Raw genomic sequence first — 22,994 nt, 5'->3', positions numbered from 1 at the left:
AGGAGGTGCAAGAACATTCCTTTCTCAGTTGTAAAAAGGAATATAAGGCATCTGCCTTCAGGGGAATGTGTTGAGTTTAGGCCAGCTCAGTCAAAATACCCAATTCTGTGCCGTTGGGTGTTTCACGCAGCATGGCACACCTGGAAATAATACTGACAGCTGATGTGCTGTTCAGCTTCTGTGTCTGGAGCAACCAGACAAGCGGTGCAGGAGGAAGAGTATCTGTAATTCCGTCCTTCCCTCTTGCCCTCTCTCCAGTTAGATTTGAAGATTTTCTTATCATCATATCTGGGTTGGGTTTTTTTCCAGTAAAGGCTCGAGAAGGCAGCGGAGCCTCGTAACAAACTTGGAAATAAAGCCATTAAAACCAACCTTCTGGCAGTTTTGCCCATCAAACGCATAAGGAGCACCTGGATGGGATGTTTCTCTCAAGCCCTGGAGCACGCTGAACTGTACTCCAGCCTCCTCGGGCAGTCGAAGTGCTCAGGTCTTATTTACCTTTGACAGATGGGCAGCGGGAAGATTTGAGAGACAATAACCTGCTGATAGGCAATGGGCCAGACATGAGGAGCAGACCTCTGTATCCTGACTTGCCTGGTGAATAAGGGAGCTGGATGCAAGTGGTTTTGGGGTTTTGCAGGTTTGGGGTTTTTTTTTTTTGCTACAAGTAGAGCAAAACCTTTATCTTCTAATGGTAGCTCGTAAGATCAAAGCCCCAGCAAAAGCTCAATCTTGATTTCTGCCTGGGTGTTTGCAAAACTCTGGTGAGAAGAGCAGTTCCTTCCCCATGCCAGGAGAACGGGCCAGGAGCCCTCAGTGCAGCCAGGAAGGATGTGTGGCCTGTTCAGTCTGAACAGAGCTGGTGTCGTTCCCCCACCTGCCACGAGCATCTGGATCCCTCTCCTCCATGGACCAGCAGATCTTCATAACACTGCCTTTTTAGAGCTGGCTGCAGCTCTGCCCTACTCATTACAGAACCATGTGCATCTCCTGACAAATGACAGAAAAATTGAAAGCCGCCACTTGCAGAAATTAGGAAGGGAGTCACAGCCCCGTCGGCAAGCCCCCTTCTCGCCTTGTTAATTCATTTAACAGTTCAGCTGTCAGGGATGCCAGCTTTGATTGGGAAGGCAGTGAGTGTTCAGCGAGAGGCTGGGTACTGATATTCATCCCAGCCCTAAATGCAGCTGCTACCAGAGGTGCTGTTTTGCTCAACTGAAATTAAGACTCTTATTAGAGCAGCCACTATATCAAGAACATTATTCTACCAGGTCGCTGTCACTACCTGATTGTATGGTGGGTTCTGGAATTCAGAAGACTCCACTACCTGCATTTTAATTAAACAGAAATCACAGGTTTGGAGCAGGCATGCTACACCTAATTTGGGGAGGTGAATAAAATGGAAGGTGGCAATACAAATCCTGTGCTAATGACCTGCAGCCTCCAGTGCTTCTCCCATATACTGCAAAGCTGTTCTGGGTAAAAGATGTTGGAATTCGTAATTTCTTCCAGCAGCAGCTGCTGGAGGAGAGCGCTTGTGTGTGAAGAGGAGGTAGCAGAAAGGTTGAAGTACACTGAGAGACACTAGCCTTTAAACAGGTTGTAAATCCATTTGTCTGATGAGGGGAGTGATGTGTGTCGTTATAACTTCTGGTGACATTGGTGACCTTCAGAATTCAGAAGAACTGATGAGGCTGGTTTGTCGTTGTTGTTCTTTTTAATAATGATCTCTGAGGGCTGGTTCTGCAGCGGAAAAGGGAGGGAGTAAAAAGAGCTGGAAGTCGGAAGCTTCTTAGAAGTTCTCCATTGAAATGACGCCTTGGTTGCTAGCACCATCTTTCAGAAAAGCCGGTTTCCTAGCCATCTCACTTTCTTCAGAGTGGAAGTGTGGCTTGGAAGTGAACGGGACTGGGACAGGAGGGCAGCTGCTTCTTAACTCTCTTTTCTTGCCGTCTTCAAAAACTTGAATTTACCTCTTCATGCAAAGTTGAAGATGCCAAAGCAAGTTTCCCTGCTCTCACTGTTATTTGCAATTATTTTCATCTACCCTCTTGCTTGCAGCTCCACAGGTGTTCCTGGACTTCCCAAACGTTTTTTTTTGTCCACCTATAACTGACACATGGAGGGAAGCTCTGCTTTGCCAGTAACTCAGCTGCCTGGCCATCTCCAGCATTTTACAATCAAGGAGTGAAACCATCTGGAAAGCTCCGAGACCAAAAATAGTGATTTAGGTTTAGGAAAGAGAAAACAAAATACAGAGAAGCAGCCATGCTAAAGAGAAAGAAGCCTCATAAAGAGCAAAGATGACTCCAGGCACCTGGTTGCCCTTTATAAGATGCTTCTGGCAAAGACCTCTTGTCCCTTCTTACTTGATTATCTGTGCTTGGGCGATGTCTCTGTCTCTCATGCTAATGCCAGAGCAGGTTGTCAGAACAGCTGCTATGTCCCTGAGTGTTTTCATCTGTTCCCGCAGGCCTCACTCTTCGTGTGTTCATACAAAATCTACACTCTACCTGGTGTCGCTCCCCATGATAAGTTACCTTCTGGAGAAGGGAGTCCCTCAGCTTTACCTTGGGCCCACCTTTCTCTTATAGCACAGAAGCTTTGTCTCCTTCTGTGCCCCAAATGTAGCTGCAAAGATGCTGTGCAGGGAAGTCCCCTGTGCCTCCTTGTTAACAGCCTACAAGAGGAATGACAACATTTCAGCGCATTAGAGCTGGCAGCTTCAATCAGTCTGCTGTGGCCCCCTTGGCTGTTTTCTCCTATCTGTTTGGGACACGTGGGCCGTGTCTCTCGGAGACTGACTGTGCTTATGCAGATAGGGAGCACGTTGCTGCTGGCGCAGCCAGAAGAACTGGGTGGGCATTTCCATCCCAGACACCACTGAAGGAGGGTAGAAGAAGGGTTATCGTGGCCATTTCATATTGCAGTAGTCTAAAACCTGTCAGCCTAGGGACAGTATCTTGATAAACAAAAGGAGATGGAGGGAAGCCATGGGAAAGTAGTATAATAAATATGTTATTGGTTTCACTTGCTCAAACTTTAAACAAAGGGATTGACCTTGTTGCCACTTTAAAGGCACCAAGCCTTTGAAATGCCTCCTAATGGCTGATGCTTCTGAAAGGCAGCAAAAGGCTGCTTTTGGGGAATGGCAGGGTGTTTGAAGCATTTATTTCCCTCACCTGTCCCCCCTCCTGCCCCAGATTTAAAGAATCTGCGGAGCTGTTCCAATCTAGTGTTCAGTTGTGATTGAGTTCTGCGCAGCTGTCCTGGGAATGCACAGCTCCAGGTGTGACACTGTCCCCAGTGTCATTCTCCCTAAGGAAAGAGAACTTCTCCTCTGTGCTCAGAGTAAGCCGTGTTCTCCAACAACGCGCTAAAAGAGAAAAGTAAATCAAAGTAGAGCAAGAAAGGGAAAATATACGAAGTTGTAGAGGAAAAAAAAAGGTGGTGAGACGTTTCCTGTTCAGACTGGGGAAAAAAAAACCCTCTTTTCAGTTTCTCTTGCATTACTGGAAACCATTACAGCTGTATCCCAGCAGCATTCTATTTCTGAGAGTAAGATCAGCCACTGGGTACATGCCGTCACTATTTCTTGGTGGATTTTAGACTCCGCCAGCCTCGCTGTATATATACATGGTTTCCACTTGGGGCTTGTCTGCAGCAAGTCCAATTTGGATTTGTTGTTCCCATCAATGCAGCTCCACTGGTGGTAATAGCAGTATAGATAGCACTTGGCTGCATTATCGAATCCTGCAGGGCTGTGACAGGATAGTAAAAAATAACAAACTAAAGTGTGCCTACATTAGAGCATTAGTCATTGCTTATGTGTTACTGGTATTGCTGCACTGCTGCGGAATTATGGATATGAATTTCTATATAAACCTTGCCTCCCTCTTCTACTCAAACTTGCTATTTTTTTTAAGGGTAATTTTACATTCTTAATCTGTTTACAGATGAGCACAAAGGTTTCATAATTAAACTTCCAAATTTGGTAGCTTAGCTCAGGATCTGCTCTTATAACGGTAAGGCAGAAAGTAACCGTGCCAGTGTGAGTCTGTGGAAGAAGTGTCCTTAATGTCAACATGTCAAAAAGACATCCCTGCAGCTCTCTGGAGACTGAAATCTAATGTCAAGGCAGAAGGAAGCAAAGTCTAAGTGGGACTCGTACTGCTGTCAAAGCAAGTTATTCTACCATATAGGAAAAGGAATTTTAAGAGAATGCACTGGAAAGCAGCGTCCAGATTGAGACATAGATTTGATGGGCTTATTTGACATCTTTAATTCTGCATTGACAGTCCAGAAGCTCCCTAAAATGATTTGTGATGTTTTTATGCTGCAAGTAAAAGCTGAATGCGCGCCTCATTAACAGCTCATTAAGTTGTTAATATTGGTCATAAGCAGCCTTTGGTACAGCACAATGCTTTGTACAGTGCAGCAGCTCCTGCTTAGCTCTGGTTTAATTACCTCTTTTTATCACGTCTGAATGTAGGAAAGATGTTTCTGTCCAAGCAAAAATATCATCAATTTTTGATCAACTGAGCTTCCTTATCTCCACCACTGCTATCGCTGGTGTGGGTGGTGCTGGGCTGCAATTGCCATGTGATTTTAGCTCAGATGATGAACTTCTGTCTCACGAACCCAACAACTTGATGTCAATTTTCAATACTGACTGTAGCCCACGACAGACAGAGTGTCTGCACTCAAATTCATCATCAGGACTCTTGCCTTTGTTCTGCAGTTGGTGCAAGCAGCAGTGGGAGGGGTAGGACAAATTAGCTGTTCTGCTGCAGTGTTATATGGCCTGTGAAGAAGCGAGTGCAGGGACATCCCTGCACAGTACACAGAGGGTGGAGGGATGAGAAGCCTGATCGTGTATGCAAAGCTTTACTGAACTAACAGCACAGCTACTCCATTAAAAGCGAAGGAATTAACCTTCCCTTCAAAAACATGAGCAATCAGTAGTAAAGTAAAATGGACCATAAATTGCACTGGTAAAGAAGTGGGGAAGCCCTTGGCTGATAACTCATATTGGAGCAGGCACAGGCTGGAGTTTGAGTATTTTTCACTAAAGGGTTATATTTGCAGGCAGATTTCGATTTCCTCTAATTGTGCGGTCCTGCTCTGCTTGTTTTCAGTCATCCTGGGATATGTGAGCAAAACGCCGTAAGTATTTTCATATGGGCCTCAACTCCCGTGGCTTTGCCTCCTCCGTACGGCTTTTTTGTGAAGCCAGCTGTAGAGAAACACAGTTGGTTTTCCTTTTTGACATCTGTTTGCTGTATCCATCGTCAATCATGGAACTGGAGGCATTTCAGGTTACCTGCTGTAGTCTGAAAACAGAAGTTGCCATTTTTTCTTATGAAAGTACGAATTAGCGGTCTTCTGAAACATTTTGGCCACAGCAGTCTGGACACTGAGATGATATGGGGAGATGGGACCGCAGCGGTGGGCTTGGGGATGCTATGGTTGCAAAATAAACAAAGAGAAAACTCTCGCTCACAGTCTAGAAAATATAGATTTACTCTCTCTCTCTCCCCAGGACTAAGAGATCACAGACCTCCGTGGGCTTCCCGGGGTTCACTGACCATTGCAATCTGTAAATCCTAAATTAATCCCTCATGAGGGTCAGCTACCCAAACTTGCATCAAAAGCCACAGCGAAAGGTTATCACAGTGGCAGATCTCACCTGCTCAGTTTGACTTTTTTTTCGATACAGCTTTTAACATTTAGTATATGGCAGACCCAGAGGAGATTCGCCCTGATTATTTGATACGCTCTCTTGACTTTAGTGGAGCATAAGGAGTTGTCGGTGCTTATTAGGCTTTTGTAGGTGCTGCTGTTACTGTTAGTGAACGTTAAGTGGGTGCTTTTGTCGACTGCCATGAACTTGTGGTATTACGATATTAGAGTGTGGGATTAACAAATTATAATGAATGGAACATGTCTGTAAATGGAGGAGGAGTCGTCTTGGGAACTGGAGAGCCTGGGGAAATAGTCTGAAGTAGGTAATTTTGCCTCTGTCTAACGGTTAAACTTTTTTGAGAGAATTGAGAGCAGTACTTTCCCACCCGGTGCTGCTCTCACTCCTCCCAGTGCACATGAGAGACAATCAGGCCAGAGTATCAAGCACTCAGCAGTTCTTCACTATCCCTTGCACCCTTGAACAACCTTCGGTACCTCCTCGGGGGTGAATCCTGCACTCATCAGAGCTGACACTGCTCTCAGTTACACGACTTTCACACTGGGTTAGCTCTACTGGCTTTAGCGAAGCTAACCCTAATTTGCATTGATGTAAGTGAGATGGGATTTTAGCTTGTAGGTTTATGCCTGTATGTTTGTTTGCGCATACCTAATGCTTGTCAGGCTCTTGCTGTTCCTGCTCATGGGTCCATCTCTGCTGATGGGCTGCCTGCCTGTGTCTGATCATCTCCTTGTTGACACAGAAGGAATAAAGGAAAAACCTCATTTTATTATTTCCCCTCTTCCTGTTTTAACCACCTGTGCGCTCTTTCCAGAGGCAGTCTGATAGTTCTGTAAGGGCTTTACCCTTGGGCCAAGTGCTGTTAGGTGGGTAATCTTAGTACGCGGTGTGGCAGCCTGTTTTAGGTTTTATTAGATAAGTAGAACTGTGGACTTCAGCAAAAGAAAAGCGTGCAGGCTTTGTTTGTAGGCTCTGTTTTGCAATACTGCTCCATGAGATTTGCCTCAGTTGTAGGCATTGAAATGCGATCGTGGTAAATTTTTCTGCTTCACTCAGATCGTATTTGTCCCATGAAAATCCTGGATTGCACATGCCTCGTTGGGAAATCTGAACCCCATGTTAAGAGATTAGTGATCACAGCAACAGTGTTTTCACAATCGTTGGAAGAGATGGTGAGGGACAGGATGAGAATTACTTCTGCTTGAGTCACTCGCCAGTTTATGAAAGTTCTTCATGAATAAATCATATCCATGGAGGTTTCCTCAGAACATGATTATCTCCTCAGTTGTAAAAAAATGGCATTGGCAGATAACCTAGAGTCTGGGTCCGTGGAAAGGATGCTCCATTTCTAGTCCTTGTTTCATTTAGTGTTTTTCTGACATGTGCGGTGAATGTCATCTCTCCTTCTTTCCACCCTCCACCTCCGCCTCCCTCTCATATCTCTGCAGATGGTAAAGATATGCCTAGGCAGTGCTGGGAAGCTCCCCAGTGCTAAGCAAAGAAGTTGTGGATGTTGCATTTGGGTATCATTCGCAGCTGCTTTTATTTATGCCTTTTCATGACTTCAAATACCCTTAAAAATTTGATGTGGCAAAACAGAGCTACTGTACTAAGTGTAGTATACAGGGAGGGGGCCAAGTGTTTGCCTATGTGAATAATATGGCACGGAGTAAAGCAGTTGCAGGTGTGCTAGATTCCCAAAGTCCTAACAGCTGTTCTCTTTCTGTTCTCCACCTCTTCTTCCCCACCAAGGTAGATTTGTCTGTTTGTCTTTCTGTTTTTGTATTGATTTGCTTGTGCTCCTTCTTCGTCAGCGTTCATGAAAGCGAGAGAGATGTTATTCAAGTTCTTCTTGTATTGACTTCCATTGTTCTCTTGTACACCAGAAAATGTTTCAGTTTCTCTTGACTGAGCTATGCAACCGTGGAAATCAACACATTTATCAAATATATCAACATCCTTGGGAAAAAAAAGGGTTATTTCCTGTTGCACACGCATGGTGGTTGGGCTTCTCAAAGATGGAGGAGAACAGATTGCTCCTTTCCCAAGACTCATTTCAAGTTGCAGGGCGACACAAGCCTGCTGAAGCTAAAAACTGGCGGAGCACTACGTTTTGCTGCCAAATTGTCATGCTTGCAAAAGAGGGTAGGAGCACTCCAGTGTAATGTTAGGAAATGGAGTTGCATTGGAGGGGTTAAGACCCGCAGCTCTTTTTGGATCTACCTGTCTCACTGCATCTGAAATACATCTGAGCGCACCAGAAAATGCAGTCCTTGGGAAGAGTGCATACTTCCATCACGAAATATAGCCTAGCTTGAAACAGCCAGAAATTGGTGGGAAACATCTTTTACGTTCTAAATATAGCTTGTGCCGCTTTGTCACAGCGGAAAGCAGCTTTGCAGTAGCTGTTTTTGAAGCACAATTAACTAATTGTTATTGAACTAATCAGCATCACTCACGCAGCATTCCTGGCGGCACAGAGGTACTGCTGCACAGGGGAAGTGTTCCTTGCTCCCACCTCTCTTTTCCATATAGTGTAAGAAAATGGCTAATAAATGCTGAATTTTTTTTTCTCATGCTGCTTTTCCTTCGTGGAAGGAGTGACTGCAGACATCTGCAGATACACCTTTTTCTTCTTTCTTGGGAGGTGCCACCTCTGCCTTCCTTCTCTAAGCCCATACTTGCAAGAAAAAAGAAAACCTTGTGTTTTGCTTTGCCACTTCTGCACATGAGTCTTATCAGATTCATCTTTCAGCTTTCTCCTTGTTGTGTTGTGTTTGGCTTATCTACAGCGTAACTTGAGGACAGTGACTGCAAGGGGACAAAAAACTGACCTTAAGTTGTGCCATGGGAGGTTTAGATTGGATATTATAAAAAAAAAATTCTTTACAGAAAGGGTGTTGAAGCACTGGAAGAGGCTGTCAAGGGAAGTGGTGGAGTCACCATCCCTGGAGGGGTTCAAAAACATGTAGACGTGGCACATGTGGTTTACTGGGCACGGTGGGGTTGGGCTGACAGTTGGAGTGGATGAGCTCAGAGGTCTTTTACAACCTTAATGATTCTATGATTCTGTCTGTTCTCCATGCCCCTGCAGGGCAGAACTTCAGTAGAGCGAGGGTGGCTAGGCTAGACGTTTAACAACAAACAACAACACGAGAGTTGTTTTAACTATTATTAAAGTAGGGATACGCTAGCAGAGTTTATGTGAGGATGACAGGGGAATCTGGAAAGAGATCAGTGATTAACATTAAGCAAACATCTGACCAGATGAGCTGATCCCAGTGTGACACAAGAGGATGGATGTATGAACTCTCTCCAAATCCTTTCCAGAGATATTTTCCATGACTGTGTGTGCCAGGAACCAGTGTGTAAACTTTGGAGGTGCTGCGTGTGCATGCTTTAATTGTCAGCACATGCTACATTTGAACATTGCTGTGTCTTCTCTCTTGTTGTTACTCACTAGGTAGATAAGATTACAGCTGATATGTCAGAACATGCTGCAACCACCCCTCCATTATAATGTGTAGACATACAGATTAGAGGCTTTTTAAGCCTGGAGCTGTCTCTTTGTTCTGTGTTTATGCAACACATTGTGCAATGAGATTCTGGCCTCTAGGTGCTAACACCAAAATGCAAATATATTGATTACTAGGGAATAAAAGCAGGCATGTTCACAAAAGCACGCTTTGATGAACTGGGGGGAAAATGCTTGCTAGATAGAAAAGGATCAGAGGTCTTCACAAAACAGAAATTTGCTTGGGATTGTTTGGAACTGTGGGATCAAGCTGATGCACAGCAAATCTTCAGTCTCTTTCACTGCATTTTTCTCGTCATTTTTTTGACTGCATGTTTATTTCAGTGGTTTAATATCGAGGAATCTTGTCCCAGACTTGTCTGTGAGTTTCCTGACATAATACCAGCATTACAGAAACAATTAGAAAATCAGTAGAGGAGAAATCTTTCACTACCGAGAAATTGGAGCAGATATAACAGCAGCAAGGAACGCTTCATAAAAGCAGTTAAGTTTACCCAATGAATCACAAGGATTTGTAGCCCACCTGTGCTCCAGAGCATTACGGCAACTGTCGCTAAGAAAAGGAATAGTAGTTTTGTGTTGACAAAAAGCTCTCAGTGCCTCACAGCCAAGAGAGGAAACATCCCAAGCAAGCAGCAAGAAAAACTAAGGCAAACCTTCTGCAATACTTAGAGCTCCAGTGCAGGCAGGACGGCCACTGGGGATCTTAAGCACCTTCTCTTCAAAGGTTATAAGCATTTGCAAGCTAAAATTGACTGCAGTGTGAGCAGAGCCTGTTCAGTACAACTGGAAAATGAGGGCAGTGATATGTTTAAATATGAATTTAGATGTATAACTTTATTAATGGGCTCATTTTGACTCTTACTGCATTTCCAGATTCGTTGTCTTCACGTGATCCTGCCAACATCATCACAGACTGCAGATGATGATGGTTTTATCCTAATTTACAACCTACTCAGCCTTTCTCCTTACGTTTTGGCTGAGAATTTCAAGGAGACAATCTCAAAGTTGAATTGAAATCAGATAAGAAAAGAAATGTTTACAAATATCTGCATGAGCTTCCAAGGCAGCGTATGTGGACAGACTTAGACCTCATGAATACATACATTTTTTTCAGGGAAAGTGAAACGCTTTCCACCTGCCAAGAGCTGAAGTTGAACCCCCAGGGGTCTGTGTCACTCATGCTATAGTTGATAATGTCACTAACACCTAAAGCAGTGTGGGGTATGCAGCTTTAACCTTGCCTTTTATGTATTCGCAATATCAACAGCCACGAAAATATTCAGAGCTCAGTAATCTTGAACAGCGTTCCTAGAAGGTAAAAGGCTTTTGAATTCACCTTTAAAATGCTCTTGCTTTCGCTGGCACAGGCTGTCCAGATATTCAGTGAATGGTTTGGGGTTTCAAACAGGTAGAGTCTTTAGGGATATGTTTCCTTCTTTTTAAAGTATTTCATTTCACCCTTAATATAATGTGCTGTCTGCACTGAGCCCCATCAAGCGTCAGCAGCACTTTTCTGCTGTCCCTTGCTGTCAACAAGAAATCTGTGCTTAGAAGAGGAGGGACACATCAGCCTTTGAAAGTTGAATAGAGGGACAGACTCACAGGGCACAAAACCAAACAATTTGCATCTCATCGATGCTCTGGGGTAGGCAAGAGAAATGTCTTTTTTTCCACATTGTCTTTATTTTTTTTTTCCCTTCCATCAAATTTTCTGCCGCCGTGCCAGCAAAACTGCAGCTCCAGCAGTGTGTGTGTCAGCGGAGAATGATCACTGGCAGTTTTTAACCATTGTGTTTCTTAGATGTGCTCCAGAAAGGGTTTGAGGAAAAGTGGTGTTTTTCTGGCTGCAGGTTGTGCACGCCAGCGCTGCTCATGGGCGCATCTCGGAAGCAGCAATTGTTCCAGGCGGGCACACAGGTTCCAAAGAAAAATGCTATTGTAAACGCTGCTTCAGCCCTGGGTATTGAGAGCACTTTGAAGCTGTCAGTTCAGGACAGACAGTAGTGTCACTACCCAGAAAGAAAATACATTGCTAAAGCGATCCATTTTCTTCTGTGATTGTACATTTTCCTGTTTCTCTTGAGTATGTCATCGTGTGCAAATCTCTGAGATAGCTTTTCAGGTTGGAACTGTGTGATCAGTTTGGCCTCACACTCTGATGCATGCTGTGAAAGTCTCAAAATGTTGAGATTTTTGGTCCTTAACAGACAAGCACTAGGTTGCAGTGCACGCAGCCAGCCAGCGGCTGCTCCCTTCGCTCCTCCGGCAAAGCGGAAGAGACAGGGTGGCGGTTAGACAAGTGCATCCCTGTGGGCAAACTGTATTTTACTGATGGTCATTGTCACCTCATGCATTCGCTACATCCAGCTGAAAAAGAAACAAAAAAACAAATATAATAAATATTTTTAACTGAGCTCTGGGATAAAGGCTATTTTCAATTTTGCCTTTCACATTTTAATTGTACAGCAATAATTTTGCAATAGAGTTGCCGATGGCAAACATGCAAAAGACATTAACTTTATTTATGTTTTGGATTATTAATGTGGCTGTTAAAATTCCTCCAGTTAGTTTTGATTGAATTGTTTTTTTGTGTGATTCTGTCGTTTAATGGAGCGGTAAATAAGAATTTCTGATAATGAGCCCAAGCATCTGTCACAACAACCTGGCGCTGGTTATTAACATTTCCATTAACGGCAGGGTGGGCAGTGATAATATGGAAACCACACAGTTAGAACAAAATAAATAGTTGGTGTCAGGCTGAGTGGGTGTTAATTACTATTTTATTTTATAACTCTGGGAGGAGGGAGTATTGGTAGAAAAGTGTGACTTATGAAGGTCATTCTCTCTAAAGAAAGAAGTCTCCTGAGGAACAGATAACCGAGGCTATCCAACTCCAGTAGTCAGTGTTTTAGCACTTCTATTTATGGCCCACAAAGGGGCAGAGAGAAGAGAGGCGGTTTCTCAGGTGGTCTGAGTGAAGGCTACGGCACTGTGAACACAGAGAAAGGAGAAGCGTACCCTTTGCCCTGCCTTTCCCTTCTGACTTCTGGAGTTTGAACAGGACACGCTTTGGCACCTTTTCTGTAAACAGAACATGTGCTGTTTTGTTAAGACCTGCCGCAGGCAGAGCCAGCAGGTCGGGAAAACAGACCATCCTTGCTAGCCGCTGGGGAAGAAAATCCACCTGCACCGAGTTGGATCCTGACAAAGGGAAAGACGGTGTGACCCAGGTGCACTCAAAGATTAGTTTTCTAGCACAGCACAATGCAGAGAAGAAATGCCATCAGGAGCCAAAGAGAGCCAGCACGTGTGTGTGAAGGTATAATCAGAGCAGAGCTAACAAGTAGCGAGCTAAAAGTCATTTTTGTCATACATAAAATATTACTTGAATTGATTAGCATCTGGCTGGGTTTGGAGGTAATTTTAGACAGTGTTTTGGCCCTAAGTCATGGAGTGTTGCAAACAGGCTGTTATAAAGACTTGCTGCTGAGTGGGGGCCAGGCTGATGGTGGCGAGGGGGCCGCCTTGCTCCCAGTTACTTTCAGGAGTCAGCGTCACTGCCAAAGGCAAACTCCAAACATTACTGTAGAATGAAGACAAAATTCTCCTTTCTTTTCCAAAGCTACTGGCAGGATTGAGTTGATTCTGTGTCTAACCCAGGCTGTGTGGGAAAGAACATAACCACCTCCAGAGGCTCGGCTGCTCCTCAGTCCGCGTGTGCTGAGACTTCCCTGTGATATATTTTAGATATCTCCAGGGCTGACTCTGTTAGCTGACTTGTGGCATAAACAGTCTGTCCTGGGTCCTTTCACAAAGGGAAATTGCAACCTGGATATGAACTAGTTCTACTTGTCACTATTAATTCTTCTGTCCTCCTTTCTCTCCAGCACCAGCACTGGCCCCACAGAACATCCGAGTAAACTCTCTCTCTGCAAGCCAGCTGGAGCTCGCCTGGGACCCCCCTCCTGCTGACAGCCAAAATGGGAACATCCAAGGCTACAAGGCAATCCTACTATTTCTACTGGTTTCATTTATCTTGCTTGATAAATTGTGAGATAGCTCACTATTACTTGTGAGATAGCTGTACAAACTACAGTTGCCGTCACCGCATAAGGCAAATTAAAACAGCATTCATACTGCAGTGCAGAAATGGCACTAAGTGCCAAAATCAAAAGAGAGAGAATGAGACTAGGGAGAAAGAAAAGGAAAAGTATGTCACTGTTTGTGCAGAAGAAGAGCACGGAGAAACAGGGTATGCAGATAAGGAGGCAGTTTCACTTATGCAAGCAACGTATCTGCTCCAAAAAGCAACAGACGCACAAGAGCTAAGGGCAAGAAATGTATTCAAGAAAATTAACTGAGCTTTCTGTCTATCCAGCGTGGCAAGCCATTAGGAAAACAGAACTTTCACCAAGCTAGAAGCTTGAGCCAGGTCAGATTTAGGAAGAATTATTTCATTTCCTCAACTTCAACAAAATTAAATCATAATATTAATTGCGTTTGGTTCATAAGAGGTGAGGCGCTTTGCAGAGACATGATGTTTAGCTTCTCCAGCATGAGAATGGACCCTCGGAGAGTGGAAATGGGCAAGTCTACAAACAGTGGAGCTTGGCTTGGGTTCAGTGTCTGGCTCTGCCTCTCTCCGTGAATTTAGGTCCATAAGCAAAGAAAAGCCAAGCCAATGTGAATAATCTGGCATCCCTTCTTGGCAGTAACAAGCATCCTTATATATCAATTCATGTTCTTTTCCTTTTGTACGTATATAGATGGCTCTAACAGCTTGGCTTGTAGAGCCAAGGTGGAGTCTTGCCTTGGCTCATTTTCTCAGCTTTCTGGCTTGCTTTGGCCTGTTGTAATGCTCTTGCTGCCAGGCCTGTCCAATAAGTAGGGCTGGCACCACTTTTCCTCTTGGAAACGACTTCTCCAAAGCCTAATTTTACGGTATCAGGGCAAGAATTGCGTAAGGGAAGAATGGGGAAAAATACCTCAACGAACTTTAGGGAAAGTCTTTATCACCCTCTTCAGGAAAGCATTTGCTTGACTGTCCTGCGAACACAAATGGTGAAACCATTGTGTGCACGTGGCGGTGAATTATGGAGCGTCGTATCAGGATTGCAGTGCTGACAGGCAGCTAGCATTTCAGGGAGAGTTTAAAAACTGACCTCTCATCGCTGAACTCTGGCAGCTCGTATCTGCTGTCATTAGGCCATATTCAGCCCGTGCTCTATTTTTGAGTGATGTACTCAGCTACACAGTCGCTGGACTCAGGGGGATTTTGCCAGAGGAAGCAAAAAGATAGGGCACGTGGTGAAAAGTATTAGTATCCCTTTAATGGAGAAGGCTAGAGCAAGGCAGAGCCATCTTCCTGATGTTTTATAGCTGCAATGCCTAGATATTTTCTAGGTGTAGGATGTACTAAAACGTCTCACTGTCTAAACAGATTTATTACTGGGAGAGCGACAACCAAAATGACACAGAGAAAGTGAAGGTCCTTTTCCTCCCGGAGACAACCATCCGGCTCAAAAACCTGACCAGCCACACGCGCTACATGGTCTGCATCTCCGCCTTCAACGCGGCTGGGGATGGCCCCAGGAGCAGCCCCTCGCAGGGCAGGACGCACCAGGCAGGTACGGGATCGTTGTCTTGTCTCAAAGCACAGGCATGGCGATGACTGGCACGTAACTGGGCAGTGGCTAAGGGGAACGGGTGGATGCAGGAGGGAGAGCACTGGTGTTTGGATTTAGCTTTCAGGGTGGGTCATTGCATTGTAATGGTCTTGGAGGAGAAAATGGGATCAAATAAGTGGGCCATGTGGGAAAATGAGCTACACAGCCAAAATGAGAATGGTCTGGCAGAAAGGCCAGTCCCTTCACAAGCTGGTCCAGAAGTAAACTCTTTGTGGGTCCATCTCTGGCCTCTGCTATCACAACTGAAAATCTGAAGGAACTCATCTCCTGTGCCTGGAAATTGCCCAAACAGTCCTGTGAGAGAATTATTGTGCTTTTTGTAATTCCTCCCTTATTTTTTTAAAGCTGAATCAGCAGCCACACAGTCAGAATGAACTGGTTTTGTGCTGGATGTGACTATGCAGGGAGCACTCCAGCACAGGGTGAGGGCGATGCCCTTGTTGGTGGCTATGACGAGGAGGTGTGCATTCAGGCTATATGCTCAAATTGCACCTTTCTGAAGGTCTTTGCTTTCTGTGTCGTATCTTATTTACTTTTGAGGTTCAGTTTTGCAGCTGAGTGGCCCTTTTTTTAGGACAGACTGGGTTTCTGATTGATTACAGGACATTTGGATATAATTGACAAATCCTATTCTCAGCTTGCTCCCTTTAGATTTAGGCTGGGCAAATAAACCAATGTTTTTTAATATATATATGTATACCAAATTGACTGTTTCTACTGCAATTCAATCTGTTTGTAATCTTTTCAGCACCCAGTGCTCCCAGCTTCTTGGCATTCTCCGAAATCACTTGCACTACGCTCAATGTGTCTTGGGGCGAGCCGACAGCAGCAAATGGAGTCCTGCAGGGTTATCGAGTAGTCTATGAGCCTTTGGCTCCTGTCCAGGGTAAGAAAGACCTCGGATCATACATATTCATGGGGAAATGACAGAAAAGTACTATAGTATCTTTTATCTCTGCCCAATTTCCTACTTGCTCTCTGCTGTTTTCCAAGAGAAGCCAGGTGGCAGAGGGTAAGTAAAACAATTCCGCTTTTGCCAAAACTGTTCAGCAAACTATAATATTGTAGAATATAGCTTTTATCTGTCCTCTCTCATTTTCTTCCACAAACTATATTCTGTTTGATTTGAAAAGTCATTTTATGGCTGTCGTTACCTGGTACGGGTGAAGAGGGAGCTCAGCCTGAGTGCCTGATTGTCTCCCCACGTTGCGCTTCGAAATTGCTGAGTAGGCTTCGTCCCAGAATAGTCGTCAGACGCATTTGTGTGGCTTATCACATCATGTGTCACTTCTGTTATCGCAAAGATTGCCCAGGCATCAAATGTGCTAGTCATCACTGGTACAACTGCTGCTTTTGACAGGGGAGAATAACTGTAATAGAAATTTAGTTGTGTCTGTTTTACATGGAGTTTTCAAGCAGCATTTTTAACCCAGCAGTGTGGTGGCCACAAATGTTGCATTAATTTGCCAGAACAGCAACAGAGAAGGTTTTGCAATTTCTCTGAAAACAAATGTAAATTCACTCCAAAAGTGAATTAGAAAAGATTACAAAGTTTGTGGACAGTCAGATTAATATTTTTGTATTCCTGGTAGATTGCCAGTAGTGCAATAGGATGTCCAACTTTGGCAGTGTTACAGCAGGGAAAGTAATTTCAGCCATTGCCAATCCATTTTAAACTCTTCCAAAGAAATAAGGATATCAATCACTGGTATTTGCTTCTTCTGTAAGGAATAAAGATCTGTATTGTCGGAATATCTGTGCCTTATGCACTGAGAAAGTTATATTCAGGAATGAAAACATGAGAATAAAAGCATTTTCAGCCTTTACGGCTGGCAGGTCTGAGCACAAAGAGCTAATGCAGAAAATATTTCTCATTCTGACCAAGAAATGTGCACAGGGTATGCAGGAGGTTCAGGCTGTTTGGGCATTTCCTGCCTTTTATTCATTCCTATACAATGTTTAAGAATACTTTTTTCCCCCTGAAAATATGGAAGTGTCAGATCATGTTTTCTCTGCGTGCATTTGACTTAACATCCTCAGAATCTTTGTTTTCTTTCCTTTTCTTCCCCACCTCTGCGTGTTCTGTCTCTGACTACAGTTTGTCTCTCCTTCCCCTGTAGAAGATTTCTGATGTGAGCAGGGAGGCTATGGAGGGCTTTTCCTTAGATACTAAATTTTTACCTAAATTTGTTTTCCAGTTTATATCCATTTGCTCCTCTGTCAGCATTTTTCTTTTAGCAAACATATTTATACTCCTGGCATGGTAAGCAATCCCTCCCTTGATGCCATCATTTTCCTCCAATAGAAAAGCCATTCCCCTTTACTTAGAGAGCAACGTAGAGCCAAAGTTGTTTGAAGACGGAGCACATAATGGTGCTGAATGCAGACATCGAGGATTGTGGGGCCGGCAGCTGCCGGACACAACGATCTCAGAGGGTCCTTCCAGCCCCAGGTCTCGCATTCCTCCATGCCACCAATACAGTGCAACATTACGGAGGATCGACCAGACCCTCGGGAGCTTTTTTCCTGCATCTTTTGCCTTTACACTCATTTGTGATTTTTGGCTGAGCACTCTCGCTGCTACGCCTCCTGCCTTTCCACTCACGATCCACCGCTTAAAACCCGCTCATTTTGCCAAACTTTACAACAGCAATCTGTTCTTTCGCACAGTCTTCTCCCTGTTTGACCTTTTATTGCTTAAGCTTTGCAGTGTTACGTTTTACACAATCATAGACAACAAAATTGCCCTGCAGCCTTTTTTAACAGTTCCTCTTTTTTGAACATAACTTCAAAATGACAAATGCTTCCTGATTTGTCTCAGAGAAATGAAATAGTACACCTAGGGAAGAAGGGAGCACTTTTACTGCTTCCTCGTTAACCGAGGAAAGATTCCCTGAGTTACAGATTGTATCTGGGAGAAAACTTTGAACAGAAATTGCTTGGATGTTATTCTGTATTTAACTGATAAAAACTGAAAGAAGCATCTTAGTTTGCATAAAATAAGCATCTGGACTGAAAAAAAGTCTCCCTTCTGCATTTTTCTGAAAAGGCAAACCAGCAAGCTGCCTTCTTTAGCGGGAAAACCATTTTCCCATTGCCCATCTTCTTGGTTTGAAATGTGTTATGTACATCTACAGAACCAGAAAAATGCTAAAAGGACTCTGTAAATTTGAGCTTTCTGCTCTGTGAAATATTTTATCCATCAAATTCTTTCCATTGACTTGCTTTTGGAAAATCTCAATGAAAACTAGATTCTTTTTGTTTGTTTCCAAAGTGCTTATTGCTGCTCTGCCCTTCATGCAGCATTGAGAACCTCAGCATGAAACTAGCCATGAACGTTGATGAGGGAAACGGCACTGATTTTCATTCATCTGTGTAAGAAAAATTCTTAGAGAATGAGAAGAGTGACACAAAAATCATGACTTCAGCCTTGTCCAAGCTAATAGCGCTTTGATTGCATCCCGCATATCAGTGGCATTTATACCCAGAAGCTACCTGTGAGGTAGATGTCCTTCGTTCCGCATTCACTTGGTAATGGTGGAAATGACAGGATGAGATGAAAGGAAAGAACCTGGCCCTTGTTTCCTCCTCCAGGCAATGTTGCAGGTTACCTGGCAAAGAAGCAGGTAGAAATGCTTGCTTAGGAAGCAATCTGCAACGCGCAGTCCTCTTCATTTACCTCTTCCTTTCTTCCCAGAGTAATTAGTGAAGTTACATGTGATTTCCCAGTTGTGTTGTAAGGTTTTTTTCTTGTCAGTACTCACTTATCAAGCTTAAACTCTAATTATACTTATCAGTGCTGAAAATTGGCTATTATCACTACTTAAACTCCTGCTAATTCTAAGGAATACTTTCTTAGCAAACTGTTAGATAATTTTACGTACCATCTAGATGGAATAAGCTCCACTTGATCTCTTTTTTACTTTTTTTTTTACTGTAAACTTATCTTACTTTTTATCTGTGCGGCTGTTCTAGGGGTGAGTAAGGTGGTGACGGTGGACATTAAAGGGAACTGGCAACGCTGGCTGAAGGTCCGAGATCTCACCAAGGGCATGACCTATTTATTCAGAGTGCAAGCCCGAACCATCGCCTATGGACCTGAACTGCAAGCCAATGTCACAGCTGGGCCAGCAGAAGGTAAGCGGAACCATAAAAGCGTGTTGCAAGCCAGATCAGTTATAGAAACATGGTCCAACAGTGGGGAATAGTACACTCAGGGCTTCACATGAACTTCTAAGCCAAGGTGAAGTTGAGTCACAGGAGCTCAGGACATGATTTAGTGGGTTTAGCAACTGCCCATGAAAAACATGTTTCCTTTTTTTCCTGAAAGCTAGAAGTCTGATGTGAATAAACAAAACAGTGTGAATAAATCATAATGCAAACAGACTAGCCAGGGATTTCAAAGCTGCAGCCTGACAGCACAGTGCATAATTCTGACTGTACTGCTCTGTGGTGGAGTCAGAACTGGAATAACTCTGCTGAAACCAGCTGAGGTTCCTGGATGTAGAACCAGAAAGAATTTACAATGCTTCTCTCTTGACACTTTGGCTTGTGCAGAGAGAGAGGGATGTGAATTTCCCGATATGTCAAGAGAAGCCACAGGGTGAAGGGCAGCATTCCCTGCTTGGTTGTGTGCTTGTACTGAAAGAGTTGGTTTTCTTATTTCATCGGTGATTTTGATAAGCAGATAATCTCACAAGGTAAATGCCCTCTAATGATACCCGTCTGTCAGGTAAATCACAGAGCATCAGTGCAATGGTTACCATTCTGATTTTGGTTCTTTTCCATCTCAGGAAAATATTTGCTGCCTCTATCAGAGCCACGTGTGGCAGTTCCACCCCTCTGGGTGCGAGCAAGCTTTCATTCTCTCACAGTCCCCTCCACAGCCATTATCTGGGGCAGCAGCTCTGTGGATCCACAGTTTAACTCTCATACCCTATCACAAACAGTATAAAGCAGGAATCCTCTCTAACGTGGCCATGGCACCTTCCCAAGCGAATGGGCAGGTAGCTGTTCCCACCATCCTCTCCCTGAAACTCAGAGGCTGGTTTCACCTCTGAAGTCAGAAATAGCAGTGGCAATGTGCAAACATTGCAGATATGCTAATGATTGAAGTGAAAGCTGTTTTTTTTCCTCTTTCCTTCTTAACAGAGCTACCTGTAAAACTTAGCCATCGGTATGTAACTGCTGGTACTTGAATTAGGGGAAGATTTAGGTCAGTAGCTCGTTGGCCTGGTTGATGTTACGGTGTATGTTGACTAATACTGCTAGATAATGTTTTCCCCTTAGACCAGTTGAACATATTAATACTGCAGTCTGTCTCTGCTACCACCACAATTTGCTATTCTCTTCTCACCCTTCAGGGTCTCCTGGCTCCCCTCAGGAAATTCTGGTGACAAAATCTGGTTCTGGGCTGACACTACAGTGGACCGAGGGAGATTCAGGAGAAAAACCCACAACTGGCTACATTATCGAGGCACGACCCTCAGGTGAGTCATGGGAAACACGGAGAACTTGATGCCATGAGTTCCCTTCCTTCACTCCATGCTCAAAACCTTCCTGCAGTGAAGAGGTTGCTTGTTGTCCCAGTAAGGAAACCACATTTCCTGAGAAGAACACTGTCACCAGACAGTATTAAACGGTTCCTGGAGTATTATGTGGTTTAGCAGATTTTCTCCTGTTTAGGAGCTGTCACAGAAAATTACCCTGAGTGCTCTGGCTTTCACTGTGCTACATCACTGGTAAATCATCCAGCTGATGAGCTAATATAGTTAATAATTAAAACTCACTTAAATGCTTACAGCATCTTTCATCCACAAGGACCAATAAGTACTTGCAAACTCTATTTTGAGGACCACAGATAGAAATCTGTGCTCTTCAACAGCAGAACAGGGCGGCTGTTTTATTGTTAAGAACATAGTCAGGAATTCTAGCACCGGGTATTTAGCTCTTCTCTCATTTCTTGTGCAGGGAGGGCACTGGAGGGGGAAAGGAATCCCTTCACCATGGCAGCTTTTCTTGGTGCTTCCCCATAGCTCCTTTGCTTTGGGTATTTGCATCTTACTGAAGCTGCTTTCCGCTTTTTCCAGAATATTTCCCCAGCTCGTCAAGGTCATTTTAAAAGTAGGCATATGCTCCAAGCTGTTTGCTGCCTCTCCCAGCTTGGTACCCCTTGCAAATTCAATAAGCGCACGCTTTCTTGTAACAAAGTCATTAAGAAAAAGCAGTGAGTGCTGCCAGACCCCTGTGTAATCTCACCTGATAATTTCCCTTCACTCTGACAGTGAATGTTGATAACCATTCCCCGAGTACAGTTTTCCAGCCGCTGATGCATCTACCAGATACTTGTTTCACGTAAGCCGTGTTTGAATGTCATAATGTCAAAAGCTTTGCTGAAGTTAGGATAGATGATGTCTGCTCTTTCTCCTCTGTTGACAAGGTCTGCTACCCTGTCACAGAAGGAAATTAGACATGATTTATACTTGACATATCCATGTTGCCTGCTTGTTCTTTCCTCCTTTACTTCTAGGTTCTTGCCCATTGCTTGATTGATATATTGATTAAATGAATGCTTAACTGTTTGATTATATAGATGTGTCTTGAATTTAAGTTTGCATTTAAAAACAGTTATTTTCATTACATGTAACTAATTAATAGTAACAAATCTATTGCTTTTGTTTCTGTGGTCATCACTGAAGATGCAGATTTCCATAATTGCATCTGATAGAATTTGCTCTGTAGTGAGGTTCTGCTGCGACCCTAAAATTTCCTCCTCATTTCTGTCATTTAACTTGACAATTGTTTTCAGAACAAAGTGAAGGGAAGTGTTTACCTTCTCAAAGCACTGGAGTTTCTCAGAGCGATCATGGGGTGTTTTAATTAAAGGCATAACACGGCCGTGCTTCTTTTCCCTTATGTTGGCTTATTGATTTCTGCCCTTATTTCCTCATAGGTAAAAAATATCCTCTATTAGTGGAACAGCACTGCCTAGATAGCAAGTTAGACCAAAACCGTTCATTGAAGTTCACTTAGCTTCCATTTCCCCAAAGAGGATTTATTGGGTAAGAGTGTTTTAGAGGGGAACCTACAGGCCATGTGCGGATTGTCTGCAAGCTGGAAATTCAGCTTGTGTGAAAGGTGACATTGCAAAGTCATCCGATATTCCTGGGCTTGTCTCACCAAACATTTCACAGTTCATGGTTAAGGATGTAGGATTTGTGGTCCACTCTCTTTGAGTAGGAAGAAAATAGTCCCTCCAAGGCAGGTCTGAGCTGCATTAACCCTGGGTCACTCCTGCTGGCCCCTCTCCACTGATCCTGGAAACACACAGAAGAGGTCTTATTCTCCGTTTCTTGCAACCTGACTGTTGAGGCATTTAATTCCTCTTCAGATTATTTTAATCCTATTCATGCTGCAGCAGCAAATGAAATAGGCATTTGTATGCTGGATCCTCATCCTTCGTTCTGGTTGCAGCTGTAGGAAGCGTGAAATGTGATCCAGGAGAGGAGACAGACTAATTGGAACATTTACTTATTTCACCCAAGCGTCAGCTTCCTTTTTGTGCAGCTTTTCTTCCTCATTTCTGTATGAAGGAGTTTGAAATCTGAATTACGAGCTTAACAAAAGCAGGGAACTAATTCTTCCTGTCAGGGCTGGTCATTCAGGGCAGCTTCTGTTTTAATATAATTCTAAGAATTTGCTTCTGCGCGTTGATTTATATGGATAGTAGAGTGTGGATTGGAGCAACCTTTGTTTTTAAGGAGGAGTTGTCCAAGAGAACAGTTGACTTGCGCCCTTCATATAAAATCAAGGAAGGAAAAGATATTCATCCTTCTGAGATCAAAAAAGGGGCATTGAGCAGACAGATGAAAAGCTTTAGCTTGTTGCCAATATTTAAATGCAGTACCACTACCTTAGTGTTTCACATCTCAAGTGTCATCTATTATAGGCTTCATTACCCCAAACGTTAAATGCTGTATCATCTCATTTTCCCTTCTGTAGCTCCCTGCCAAGACTCTTCCATCGGAGTAGGAGGGTGGCTTTCTGTCAGAAATGGTGAACCCTA

At 43.7% G+C, this 22,994-nt stretch overlaps 1 protein-coding gene across 2 annotated transcripts in view; it reads left to right on the top strand.

The window, feature by feature from the left end:
- SDK1 (sidekick cell adhesion molecule 1) overlaps nucleotides 1-22,994 on the top strand; it is a 405,082-nt gene that overhangs the window by 358,765 nt on the left and 23,323 nt on the right. For both annotated transcript variants that reach the window (XM_054080680.1, XM_054080679.1), the window contains 5 exons: nucleotides 13,130-13,245; nucleotides 14,683-14,869; nucleotides 15,678-15,815; nucleotides 18,905-19,066; nucleotides 20,293-20,418. In XM_054080680.1, the coding sequence (XP_053936655.1) occupies nucleotides 13,130-13,245; nucleotides 14,683-14,869; nucleotides 15,678-15,815; nucleotides 18,905-19,066; nucleotides 20,293-20,418 (729 nt within the window). The remainder of the gene's footprint in view (nucleotides 1-13,129; nucleotides 13,246-14,682; nucleotides 14,870-15,677; nucleotides 15,816-18,904; nucleotides 19,067-20,292; nucleotides 20,419-22,994) is intronic.

The sequence above is a fragment of the Cuculus canorus genome, chromosome 15 (genome assembly GCF_017976375.1).
Source record: "Cuculus canorus isolate bCucCan1 chromosome 15, bCucCan1.pri, whole genome shotgun sequence".
Lineage (NCBI taxonomy): Eukaryota > Metazoa > Chordata > Aves > Cuculiformes > Cuculidae > Cuculus > Cuculus canorus.
This window is presented reverse-complemented; position numbering and strand designations above follow the sequence as displayed.